Below are 13,158 nucleotides of genomic sequence, written 5' to 3'. Positions count from 1 at the left end.
TTTTTTTTAATGAGATGGGATTCTCACTGGTCTTGAATTTCTGAGCTCAGTGCAGACTTCCCCTACGTCGGCCTATGAAAGTGTTGGGATTAATAGGCGTGAGGCACTGCACCCGGCCACAACCACCAACATTTAAAATCACGTCACTGGGTGGTCCTGAACCACCAACCTTCCAGTTAACAGCCGAACACGCTAACCGACTGCGCCACAGAGACAACCTCGATTGCTTACTTTCATCTCTATATACATTAAGCAATCACAAAATCCTAGGGGTTGCCATTCGCTTTCTGCGGGACAACTGTGGAGACTACAAAGCTTCGGAAAACTGGAGAGGCTGAGTCGACTAATCGTCTTGCTGCACTTTAGAAACGCGTGCATTGCGTGGCTCTGAAGCCAGAAGTGCGGCCGAATGGCCTTCACCCTGCGTTCACCCTCGCCTGCTTCAGAAGCCAGTGCCTCTGGAAATGCCTGGATCTGCGACCCCAGCCTGAGCCAAGTGGGGCCCAAGGGAAGCTGAACTCCCCGACGGCTCTCACGGTAGCTCTTTCTGTTTTGTTGTGCCGCCTTCAGGCAGTCATCTGCTCCGCTTGCTCTCCCTTCACTCAACTCGGCTTCGGTAGATGGGTTCGGTGGGGCGGGAGCGGGAAAGAGGCAGGGGAGTCAAAAGGGAAAACGTGAAAAGGAGGAGGGAGAAGCAGGGGAGACCAGGACTAGACAATGGGACAGCCCAGGATGCCCGTGGAGAGGGCACCGGCTGGATGCAGAGAAGATGGGACATGTATCAGAATGGAGAGGGGGAAATGGGGAGAAGATGTGAGAGAAAATCACAAGAACCTGTAGCTGCCCAAGAATCAAGAAGTAAAAATCGCATAAAGTTTTTACACTAAAAAAAATCGGGGGACCAGGTGCGTTGGCTCTCGCCTGTAATCCCAGCACTTTGGGAGGCCGAGGTGGGTGGATCACTCACTTGAAGTCAGGAGTTCGAGACCAGCCGTGCCAACATGGTGAAAGCCCGTCTCTACTACAAATACAAAAATTAGCTGGGCGTGGTGGCGCACGCTTGTAGTCTCAGCTACTTAGGAGGCTGAGGCAGGAGAATCGCTTGAACCTAAGAGGCGGAGGTAGCAGTGAGCCGAGATCGTGACACTGCCCTCCAGCCTGGGCGACAAAGCGAAATTCTGTCTCTCAAAAAAATATATAAATAAGTAATAGAGGGATGGGGAAGCAAAACGACGCGCAGTAAGTGTGGGGCGCCTTGGGATTCTCTAGTGGTTAGTAGTCTGCGTTGTGCCTGCAGCAACCTCTGTTCTAATCCGAATCCTGGTACAGTCAGACTCTATCTTGGACCCACTGGGGCGAACCCACGTGTCTTTTGGTTTGCTTTTGATTCCTGCAGCAGCTGCGGCCTTTATCTGCAGCCAGAAAGCCGGAAAGCAGGGTTTACCGCCGGCCCCACAGCGCCATACTGTCTGGGGAAAAGAGGGAAACCCAAGAGTACACAAACAACGGCCCAAAGAGAAACCTTCCAAGTGCTCTATGCCTCACCGTTTAGCAGAAAATATCAAGCAACTCTCAACCTAGCTGGTCTGTACCTTCCACGAATGAAATAATGTATTTATTGCAGTCTTTCTGGTTGAGATATTTCAAATATTTGGTGGCGCTTTTAATGAGAGAGAGAGACACTCTCGAGTGTGGAAGGAAAAATGAGGGGATGTGAAGATGAGGCGACTTTAGGACAGAAAAAAAAAGAGACAAGCCATGTAAACGTTTTCGGGTGGGCGTGAGGCGATGTCAGTCTTGAACCCCGTTATGTCAGGTAAAGAGCGCAGCCTCTTCTAGCACAAACACCGTTTCCCACATGGAGGAAATCACAGGGATCAGCAACTCTAGAGTGCGATGAAGAAGCTTCGTTCTGGGAGAACCGCCTTCGTGACCACGGTGTCTCCCCTGCCAGGTAAGTGGAAATGAGCACATGGCCTACAGGGACAGCACAGCCTCCTCGCCCTGGCCGGTCGCTCAGGGTCACCACCCTCCCCACTGCCGCCCCTCGGCAGTCTTCCAAACCACTCTCCACCAAAGATTCCACCGACAGTCACCCCACAGGACAACCCAGGCCGCCTCTCAGCAGCGGCTCCCGCCCGCAGCCACCGCGCCCTGTCACCCCCCGGGGTTCTGCCCGCCGCCTCTGCGGAGTCTGCGCCCTTCACCTCCCTGGCTCCCGCTCTCCCCTGAGCTTACAGTGGACTCGGGGTTCTTCCGAACCCCTCTTGGGAGTACTGAATGGAAAAGGGGGAGCGTGCGCAAGTGCTTGGTAGAGTGTAGACATCGTGGGATTTGACTGTGGGACCATCGCTTCGACGTCCTAGTGCTGATTTTTCCACCTGCCTTCTGCTTAGGGCAGCGGCAGCAGTTTTCCATCTGTGCCTACTCCACCTGCTGTCCTTGTTGGGTCAGCGAACATCGCCTCCCTCTACCGCTCAATCAGCAAACGCGACAGCCCTCGAGGACCTCACCCGCCGCTTACCCCCCTAACAAATTCGCGGGCATCGCCTCCGGTCGCCTCTTCCCAAGGCCTAACGAGCGCGTTCGCTGGCAACGGAGGTGAGGAGGCTCCACTGACTGGCTGGTGTCCGTGTCCGGGGCTGCCACAAACGCCACGACTTGGCTTGGCCTCTCTCTTAGTTATTCGCAGCTCAGCGCGATAGGCGCCTCCGGGGTGGCGACGGGAAAGAGTGTGGGCTTATTGGGTGCAGCTCCATGGGGGCTGGCATCTCTGCCCGGCTGTGTACACCTGAGCGAGACGCTCAGTCGCTCTCTAAAGCTGCTTCCGCGGATGGCGGACACGGAGAGAAATAGGAGCGGTGTGTCGTGAGAGGTGGTCCATCAGCACTTGCCCTCCTTCGCCCTGCTTAGCCCCTCGCTGCGGAGACTCTTCTGCCTCTTGCCCTTGGAGCAGGCCGGCTGATAGCGTAGTGAAGGAAGATTCCTGCGGGAGAGCGGCCAGTGTAAAACAATTCCCTGACCGGGAATCGAACCCGGGCCGCGGCGGTGAAAGCGCCGAATCCTAGCCACTAGACCACCAGGGACACACAGGAGGGAGCTTTCTCTCCTTTCTTCCGTCAGAAGCGACAGCTTCCCTGAGCTCTGGGAGGACTTGGGCCTTGTGAGGGTCGCTCTTTGCTCCTGGAGTCTCTCACAAGGCCATTCCTTCCCTGCTTTCCTCAAAAAAAGAGCCTGCAGGCGACACACTGAGGGCTCCGCGAGGGACACCAAGGCCACGAGTCCCGAGTCCTGGAGCGAGTTGCAGCGACCCGGCCGCAGCTCACCACTGGACTAGAGATGCGCCTTTGCGAGGTGGCAGCAAGTGACCAGCCGGTCGTGGGTCGCCAGGTCCGGAGCCGCGCTCCAGGTTGCCAGGAGGAGGCGGGAGCGCGGAGGCGCCCGGGGTGAGACGGGGGCACCCTCTGTATCATAAAGGACCCAGACGCCAGCACCCTCAACATCATAAGGAATCCGACGGATGCGGAAACCGAGACGGGCTGGATGGGGAACTCTTTCCAGGAAGGCTCCGGGGCCCTCAACTGGTCTCCGACCTTCCCCTGCAACCTGTGACACCTGCCATTTTCCCATCTTAGGCGATGGCAACGCCACCCTTCCATTTGCTCCGGGCAATACTTCGAGAGTTCCCTCTGACGCTGGAGTTTTTTCCTCAGATCCAAGAGCCAACTGGTCATCAATTCGTAATTTCCCATCGGCTAAGTGCGTGGGCATTGAGCTACACGCGAGTCTCTCCACTTCTGCGGAATGGCTACTTCGGGGTAGGGGAGGGGCCCTCCCGTGGATAGTAAGGTGTTTAGCAGCAGCCGTCGCCTCCGCTGACTCGATACATGCCAGGGGGTTAACATTCTCCCTCCCCGCTTCCCCATTCGTGACCTAGTGTCCCAGCGGGGATGGGAGAGGCGTGTAAGGGCGAAGTTGCCCCCTCTTGAGAACCACTGATGCGCGTTGTCCTGCTCTGAGCTTGTGCGGAGGACTCTCCAGATGAAGGCTCAGGGGTCGATCCAGCTTGAGACCCCCTCGCTCCCCCGCACAGTCGGACCTTACGATTGGAGGTTTTTAACATCTCTAAGTCATGAGATTCGAAACCTTTAGGTCTTTTCTTCCGTTCTGTCCTCCAAATCGGCCTCTTCCGAGCCTGTTGACCAGGGTCAGCCAGGCAGAGGGCTGGGTTCGCTCAACGAGGCTCCTCTTGGCCCTCCTGGAGCTTCAGGCCTCTTTCGGTTGCAGAGAAGCTTTATGGGCCACTTCCTTCGGCATCCCCGGGGGCAGGTGCACGGTGCCCCTGGAAGACGAGGGTTTGACCGCGGTTCTCGACCCCCGGCGCCCAACTTCCACCTCGGTGCGTGCGCTCTTCCAGGCTCCTGCTGGTCCCACTCACCAGGAGTTAGGCATCGGGTCAGCCTGAGTTCCCGAGACGCCCAGGCCCGGAAGGACACGTAGGGGAAACCAGCTGCTCACTTTGGTCTTGTCCCCAACGGACCCCTTTCTGCCGGGAAAGAAAGGCGGCGAGTCCTGTCCTGTTGGGGAGGTGGAAGAGAGATCAAAGGGAAGACAAGAAAAATCCTGGGAGGTTTCTGGATCTAAAGTTACCATGAAGTCGACCAAACTTCCTCTGGAGGTCCTCCCAGTCCTCCCGTGGCTGGCGATGGTGAATCGAGCTTTCGTCTCCGGGTTGCCAAGGCGGACAAAGCCGACACAATGGGCCTGTCCACTATCTTCTTTCATATACACAAAATGTCAGCTCTTCCTGTTTCTGACTGGCAATATGCCGCCTGATGACCAGCTTAGCAAATTAGAGACCCTCCATGGGACTTCATCTCTGTCTTAGTTTGGGCTTCTATAACAATGTGCCATAAACTGGGTCGCTGATTCACAACAGAAATTGATTTCTCACAGTTCTGGAGGTTGGAAGTCCGAGATCAAGGTGCCGACATGGTAGGGTTATGGTGAGGACCTTTGGTCTGGTTGTAGACTGCCACCTTCTCATTGTATCCTCAGGGGGCAGAAAGAGGGCGAGAGAGCTCCCCAGGGTCCCTTTTATACGGGCATTAGTCCCATTCAGACTAATGGGACTAAATCTAGACACTGTGCTGAGTGTTGTGGATTTTTTGCATGTTCATCCTCCCCACAGGCAACTGGAGATGTATTGTCCCCAGAGGGTACAATAGAGAATCTTCCATCACAAGTCAGCAACCAGCATATGTGAGTGACTGCATGTGTCCCACTCAGAAATGAGAGTGTATTAGTCCGTTTTCATGCTGCTGACAAATACATCACAGAGTCCAGGACCAAAAAGAGGTTTAATTGGACTTACATTTCCATATGACTGGGGAGGCCTCAGAATCATGGCGGGAGGCAAAAGGCACTTCTCACAAGGCAGCAGCAAGAGAAAATGAGGAAGAAGCCAAAGCAGAAACCCCTGAGAAACCCATCAGATAGTGAGACTTACTCGCTATCAGGAGAATAGCACAGGAAAGACCCGCCCCCATGATTCAATTACCTGCTCCTAAGTCCCTCCCACAACACATGGGAATTCTGGGAGATACAATTCAAGTTGAGATTTGGGTGAGGGCACGGCCAAACCATATCAGAAAGGTATGAAGTGACAGCATATCCTGATGTGTGTGATGGTTTCATGAGTTATTAGCTATTTCAAAATTTATTGCAATGTCTGAGAAAGTACAAGGACTTGTACTATCTGAATTTAAGGCTTACTATAAGCTATTAGAGACAAGGCATCAGGAGTGACAAACAGATAAACAGCCTGAGTTAAAAGACCTGAAATTGATCCACAGCTATACGGTCAACAAATGGGTTTTCAATAAAAGCAGTTCAATAAAAGAAAATAAATCATTTCAATTAATGAACTTCTATATCGAGGTGGGGGAGACCAACAATGTTATTCTCCCTCACACTACACACAAAAATAATTTCAGGTGCATTACACACCAAAATTGAAAAGTTAAATATATAAAGCATTTCAAGGATACTCTCTGACTTGTTGGCAGGCAAAGATTAGCCTACCAACAAGCAGGACACAGAAAAAATACATATATAAGAAAGACATGATAAATGAGACTTCATCAACATTAGCCACACCTTCTCATCAAAAGATACCACTAAGAAAGCGAAAAGGCAAGCAAGACACAGACAGAGAGAAAATAGTCACAAAACGTATCTGACCTCCACACGCTGCAATTATAACTATAGCAGTCTGATACACTGCACCCAGTTTCTGCTGGATGGAGTATTTTCTGGGTGTCTCTAATGAGTAAGAGAAGGCCCCATGGGATATTCCTTCAGTTCCCAGATGAACAGTGGGAAAGACTCCACATTGACCAACCTCGGGGGCCTGAAAACCCAGGTCCTCAAGGAGGGTAGAGTATACCTGGACCCTGACCCAGACCCCTGGATGGGCTGTGCCAAGAGACCCAGCAAGGGAAGGGATTTCCTCCTGCCTCAGGTTCTCTGTTCTTCTGTGGTTAGACCACCTGAACCCAACTCCCTCCCCAAGCACTAGAGATGGGCTTTTCCAAGGGCTGGGGATCTTGCTGTCCTGAGGACAGCTGAGCAAGGGGGTCGAGGAGGAGCTTGGGTTGTGGAGGAGAGGAAACCGGGTAAGATGCGTGAAGCAGTTGGCTATACCAGGCACAGAGAGGACCCGCTGGGACCCAAGAGCCTGCATGTGAAGCCAGGCCTTGGGCCACCTTGTCCGTCAAGGGGGTGCCTACTTCCATGGTGTCTTCAAAGGGACTGTGGAAAGAGAGGCCTTCAGCCCACACCTCTGAATGCTTTTCCACCACAGCATGCCCTGTGGCCTTTATCCTGCTGGTGTGGAACAGTCAGACCCCTGCAGGGCTGCAGAGCCTCTGTACTGAGCGGCATCCCAGCCTGAGTGCCAGAGCTCAGAGGGCAGGCCCCCGAGCAAGCAGAGAGGAGGACACCTTTTGGGCAGAACGTGTGGGACAAGAGCGATGGCTCATCCGTTCAGGTTCCTCACAAAATGAGAGTCAGGAAGATCAGGGCACCGGCCTGATTTCCCAGGCAGGGCTGAAAGCAGACAACCGGAGGAAGAGCAGCCCCTGGGCCAATGAGGTAGAAGACAGAAGACCACAGTGTACTCCTGCCCTCAACCTCACCCCCTCCCACCCACATCCTCCACACTCCCTGACCACCTTCCTCAGAAGTGTAATAGGAATCCAGGTTCCCCCTGGCCTGGTTGCTGCAGTAGGCACAGTAGCCTGATGGAGCCTGAGGCAGGTGTGGGAAGATGTGGATTGTCTAACTGGAGGTTGGGAGTCCAAGGTGTAGAAGCAGCTTGGAGTGCAGGATTTGGTGGTACGTGTGTGGCAGTAGGCAAAAGAAAGAGACAACTGGCCGGGCGCGGTGGCTCACGCCTGTAATGCCAACACTTTGGGAGACCGAGGCGGGCAGATCACGAGGTCAGATGAAGACCACGGTAAAACCCCGTCTCTACTAAAAATACAAAAAATTAGCCGGGCGTGATGGCGGGTGCCTGTAGTCCCAGCCACTGGGGAGGCAGAGGCAGGAGAATGGCGTGAACCCAGGAGGCGGAGCTTGCAGTGATCTGAGATCGCGCCACTGCACTCCAGCCACTGCACTCCAGCCTGGGTGACAGAGCAAGACTCTGACTCAAAAAAAAAAAAAAAAAAGAAAAGAAAAGAAAAGAAAAGAAAGAGACAACTGAGCCTCTTGAAATACCATGAGAATTCAAATTTAGAAAATTCCCGGGGAACTATGCATGCAGGCACTCAACAGATCCACAAAACAGCTGCTGCATAACTGCATGTTGCAAGCAAACCCTAAATTGCTGATTTTGAAACAGCCTGATGGGTTCACAAAGACAATTTCTGAATAGTCTTAAGAGCAGAGGTGCACTAAAGCCACTGTGCCCTGCAGGCCCGGATCCCAGTAAGTTCTTTAAGGAGTAAGTCTTACTTCCATTTATGGAAGATTTTTGGAGTTGTCCTTGGTCACCCCCAGGAATGTTTTGGTTAGGAGTAGAATTTTAGATGTCATCAATTTAAAAAGTAAAACTAAAACGCTGGAACTCATAGAGAGATAAAATTAAGAGAATACATTCACTATCCTGAGTAGAAAGATTTCTTATAGAACATAACAGGCTTTAAAAATAAAGAAAAAGTATGGCAAAATTTCATCAAATGAAATGCTTTGAGAACTAAAATTAAAATCCAAAGCCACCCAACCAACTGGACAGAGTGCTTCTTGGCCAAGGAGACCCCAGAGAAGTCTTAAATACTGAGTTCCTGCTCAGTATTTGGAATCTCACACACCTCTCCTTACACTCTCTCCCTTTGTGGTTTAGACACAACTGACCAGCATTGTTGTTAAAATAGAGATCCTAAGACTGACAGAACAGAATCCTTGCAGTGGGAAGATACGGTATTATAAACGAGACCTAAGGCCACGCCAGGCAAGGTGGAGTCATGCGCCCCTCAACTTAAAGAGTAAACTATGTTCTAATTGCCACAGGTTTTTTTCTTCTTCCTTTTTTTCTCTAGCTAAACAAGCACTGGCCTTGAGACAAGCAATGCTGAAGCACTTGCAGCTCACCAATTACCATAAACTGACTGAGTCCTCCCTACACAAGCCATAACTACAGCTTTGATTGGACAAGAGACTGATTTCAGTAACTTTCCCTTGATAAGAGAGCACTGGCTGTGGACTGGTTCTAGACAGTTTACAGAGGCTGTGCACTTGACTGCCTTTGTGTCCCTGCTTCCCCTGTTGAAGCATAGGGCCTAATTATAATGTATTTAAATGTTGTCTCCACCCCAAAGTGAACATGGGTTGCATGTAACAGGCATGTTTACTCAGCATGCATGCAGCAGGATCCATTCATGAATATTCAGAGCTCCTCCTATTCCCTGTTGAATATGTATATGTGGCCCACCACATCAACATAAATCCCTGTTCCCCCCTCCCCTCCCTGGAAACGTACTTTTCAGGTTTCAGCAGGAGGGTATGCCTCCCTGTCTGTCGGAATGGCCACCTTGCAGGCTGTAACCCTTTATAAAGAATAAAATCTCCCTTCTAAATTTATAAATTGTGTGATTTTTCAGTTGACAGCTTTCAGTCAGACTTTTCACTGACTGGGAAAAGTCATTTGCAATATATTTATTTTAAAAATGACTCCTCAGGATACAAAATTCTTGTGCAAAATCACAAGCATTCTTATACACCAATAACAGACAAACAGAGAGCCAAATCATGAGTGAACTCCCATTCACAATTGCTTCAAAGAGAATAAAATACCTAGGAATCCAACTTACAAGGGATGTGAAGGACCTCTTCAAGGAGAACTACAAAACACTGCTCAACAAAATAAAAGAGGATACAAACAAATGGAAGAACATTCCACGCTCATGGGTAGGAAGAATCACTATCGTGAAAATGGTCATACTGCCCAAGGTAATTTATAGATTCCTTGCCATCCCCATCAAGCTACAAATGACTTTCTTCACAGAATTGGAAAAAGCTACTTTAAAGTTCATATGGAACCAAAAAAGAGCCCGCATCGCCATGTCAATCCTAAGCCAAAACAACAAAGCTGGAGGCATCACGCTACCTGACTTCAAATGATACTACAAGGCTACAGTAACCAAAACAGCATGGTACTGGTACCAAAACAGAGATATAGACCAATGGAGGAGAACAGAGCCCTCAGAAATAATGCCACACAACTACAACTATCTGATCTTTGACAAAGCCGACAAAAACAAGAAATGGGGAAAAGATTCCCTATTTAATAAATGGTGCTGGGAAAACTGGCTAGCCATATGTTGAAAGCTGAAACTGGATCCTTTCCTTACACCTTATATAAAAATTAATTCAAGAGGGATTAAAGACTTAAATGTCAGACCTAAAACCATAAAAAGCCTAGAAGAAAACCTAGGCAATACCATTCAGGACATAAGCATGGGCAAGTAATTCATGTGTAAAACACCAAAAGCAACGGCAACAAAAGCCAAAATTGACAAATGGGATCTAATTAAACTTAAGGGCTTCTGCACAGCAAAAGAAACTGTCATTAGAGTGAACAGGCAACCTACAGAATGGGAGAAAATTTTTGCAATCTACTCATCTGTAGATTCATCAGAATCTACAAAGAACTCAAACAAATTTACAAGAAAACAACAAACAACCCCATCAACAAGTGGGCGAAGGTTATGAACAGAAACTTCTCAGAAGACATTTATGCAGCCAAAAGATACATGAAAAAATCCTCATCATCAGTGGCCATCAGGGAAATGCAAATCAAAACCACAGTGAGATACCATCACACACCTGTTAGAATGGCAATCCTTAAAATGTCAGGAAGCAACAGGTGTTGGGGAGGATGTGAAGAAATAGGAACACTTTTCCACTGTTGGTGGGACTGTAAACTAGTTCAACCATGGTGGAAGTCAGTATGGTGATTCCTCAGGGATCTAGAACTAGAAATACCATTTGACCCAGCCATCCCATTACTGGGTATATACCCAAAGGATTATAAATCATGCTGCTATAAGGACACATGCACACATAAGTTTATTGTGGCACTATTCAAAATAGCATAGACTTGGAACCAACCCAAATGTCCCACAATGATAGACTGGATTAAGAAAATGTGGCACATATACACCATGGAATACTATGCAGCCATAAAAAATGATGAGTTCATGTCCTTTGTAGGGACAGGGATGAAGCTGGAAACCATCATTCTCAGCAAACTATCGCAAGGACAAAAAACCAAACAGCGCATGTTCTCACTCATAGGTGGGAATTGAACAATGAGAACACTTGGACACAGGAAGGGGAACATCACACACCGGAGACTGTTGTGGGGTGGGGGGAGGGGGGAGGGATAGCGTCAGGAGATATACCTAATGTAAATGACGAGTTAATGGGTGCAGCACACCAACATGGCACATGTATACATATGTAACAAACCTGCACGTTGTGCACATGTACCTTAAAACTTAAAGTATAATTTTTAAAAAGTCAAAACAAGACTCAATTCTTGAATATATAAGAGAATTTTCTAAGTCAGTAATATAGAGCTAAGCCAAATATAATAGGGCAAAATATTCAAATAGGCCTTTGCAAAGGAGAGTTTCTTATATGCTGGAAGCCACAAGAAAATATGCTTCATAGGATTGCTCATTAGGCAAATACAAATTAATTCCACACCGAGATAGCACTAACCACTCACCAGTGTATGGCTACTTTTTTTTTTTTTTCTGAGACAGGGTCTCATTCTGTCACCCAAGCTGGAGTGCAATGGTGCGATCTTGACTCACTGCAACATCCCCCTTCTGAGTAGCTGGGACTACAGGTGCATGCCACCATGCCCGGCTAATTTTTGTATTTTGAGTAGAGAAAGGGTTTTGCCATGTTGGCCAGCCTGGTCTGAGAGCATAGCTACATTTAACAAAGTTAGTACACCAAATGCTGACAAGAATTTGGTGCCACTTCAACTGTCATCGCTGGCAAAAAAACATTCTAGAAGACTGGCAATATATACTGATGTTAAACTTATACTCAGGTCATGACCCAGCAATTGAAGGACTCCCGTGAATCTCAAGTGCACACATAGGCTGTTATAAGAATATTCAGCACAAGAAATCAATAACCCCAAAATTGAGAAGTGATCTATGAAACTACATGGATATATCTCATGAGTATAATGAATGTAACTGGAGAAAAAAGGCCAGACACAAAGCATATGTACATTCATTCATGTGAACTTTAAGAACAGGCAATTGTAACCTATGGGAATAGACATCAGAATAGTGATTAACTAAGAGGACACAGGGTGGGAATCACCTGGACAGGGGCTCTAACAGGCCTTTCTCAGATGATGGCAATTTTCTATAACTTGAGCTGGGTGGTGATAACATTGATCAAAACTAAACAAATTGCACTAAAGATTTGTGCACTTTATGTGAACTGTAGTTTCTTTACTGTTCTCATTGCTTGAACCTCGGAGACACAGGTTGCAGTGAGCCGAGATTGAGCCACGGCACTCCAGCCTAGGTGACAGAACAAGACTACATCTCAAAAACAATAATAATAGTAATAATTTACTATTCTCATAAAAATTAGTAGATGGGGAATGGAGGCAAGCCGGTGCAGACCATGACAACTAGTTTAGATTTTATTGTCAACTCATGAAAAACTTGTTCTCGTTTTGTGTTTTTAAAAAATTCCACTGATACAGCCGTTTTCTCTACCGAAAAAGACTATAACCGCATTATTTCATCAGTGGAAGCTACAGACAAAGGGCCCTTGAGAGGCGGCATCTTCACCTACGGGAATTTTTCCTGCTCAGTTGTGAGACAAAGAGCATGTCCAAGTTTTCCTATTGGCCAGGCCGCCCCCTAGTTTCTGCGCTGTGGGCTAAACTCCAGAAGCTGGCGCCCTTCGGGCCCAGAGGTTTACTCTGCTCTCTGGAGGTTGCTAGGATTAAAGGCAAAGCAAACGACAGGTCTATTAGCCACAATTGCAGGATAGAAAACACTACTGTGACTCAGATTAGAACCGAGGTTGCGGCAACCACAACTACAAGTATTAACCTCTACACGACCACAAAGCCTGCTGACAACCATTGCACTTCTTCTATTTTTTGAATGTAAAAACACTCACACTATTTTATCTGCTTTATTCTTGGACGCCGCAGATTTTCGTGCTTTTCTGTCTTTCATGCGCTTCTCCGTTTCTCTCCCCATTCTGCTACATAATTAAAAAAAAATCTCATCTCTCAGGATCCGGCCACTGCCTCTACAACAAGCCTCCTGGGAGCTCTCTTTGTCCCATTGACATCTCTGCCTTCTTTCGCTGCTTTTTTTTTTCTTCTTTTTTGACGGAGTCTCGCTCTGTCGCCCAGGTGGAGTGCAGTAGCGCGATCGCCCAGGTGGAGTACAGTAGCGCGATCTTGGCTCACTGCAACCTCTGCCTCCCGGGTTCAAGCGATTCTCCTGCCTCAGCCTCCCAAGTAGCTGGAATAGCAGGTGCATGCCACCACATTCGGCTAATTTTTGTATTTTTAGTAGAGACGGGATTTTTCCATGTTAG

The 13,158-nt window shown here is 48.6% G+C and overlaps 2 protein-coding genes and 1 non-coding gene across 7 annotated transcripts in view; 1 reads left to right on the top strand and 2 right to left on the bottom strand.

The window, feature by feature from the left end:
• Positions 1–13,158, bottom strand: part of LOC115930164 (neuroblastoma breakpoint family member 9) — a 469,129-nt gene that overhangs the window by 105,201 nt on the left and 350,770 nt on the right. The window lies entirely within an intron of this gene.
• On the bottom strand, positions 3,015–3,086 carry TRNAE-UUC (transfer RNA glutamic acid (anticodon UUC)). The gene has a single exon. It is a non-coding gene; the product is annotated as a tRNA-Glu (tRNA).
• LOC129533340 (FAM231A/C-like protein) lies at positions 6,796–7,566 on the top strand. Its single transcript, XM_063702402.1, has one exon. The coding sequence runs from the start codon at positions 6,796–6,798 to the stop codon at positions 7,303–7,305; it is 510 nt and encodes a 169-aa protein (XP_063558472.1). The 3' UTR covers positions 7,306–7,566.

This window comes from Gorilla gorilla, chromosome 1, assembly GCF_029281585.2.
Source record: "Gorilla gorilla gorilla isolate KB3781 chromosome 1, NHGRI_mGorGor1-v2.1_pri, whole genome shotgun sequence".
Taxonomy (NCBI): domain Eukaryota; kingdom Metazoa; phylum Chordata; class Mammalia; order Primates; family Hominidae; genus Gorilla; species Gorilla gorilla.
Note: the sequence above shows the minus strand (reverse complement) of the source record. Positions and strands in the feature narration are given on the sequence as shown.

What these genes read in the sequence shown, in the direction of transcription:
- LOC129533340 (XM_063702402.1), top strand. Translation starts at nt 6,796, where the DNA reads ATGGTGTCTTCAAAGGGACTGTGGAAAGAGAGGCCTTCAGCCCACACC.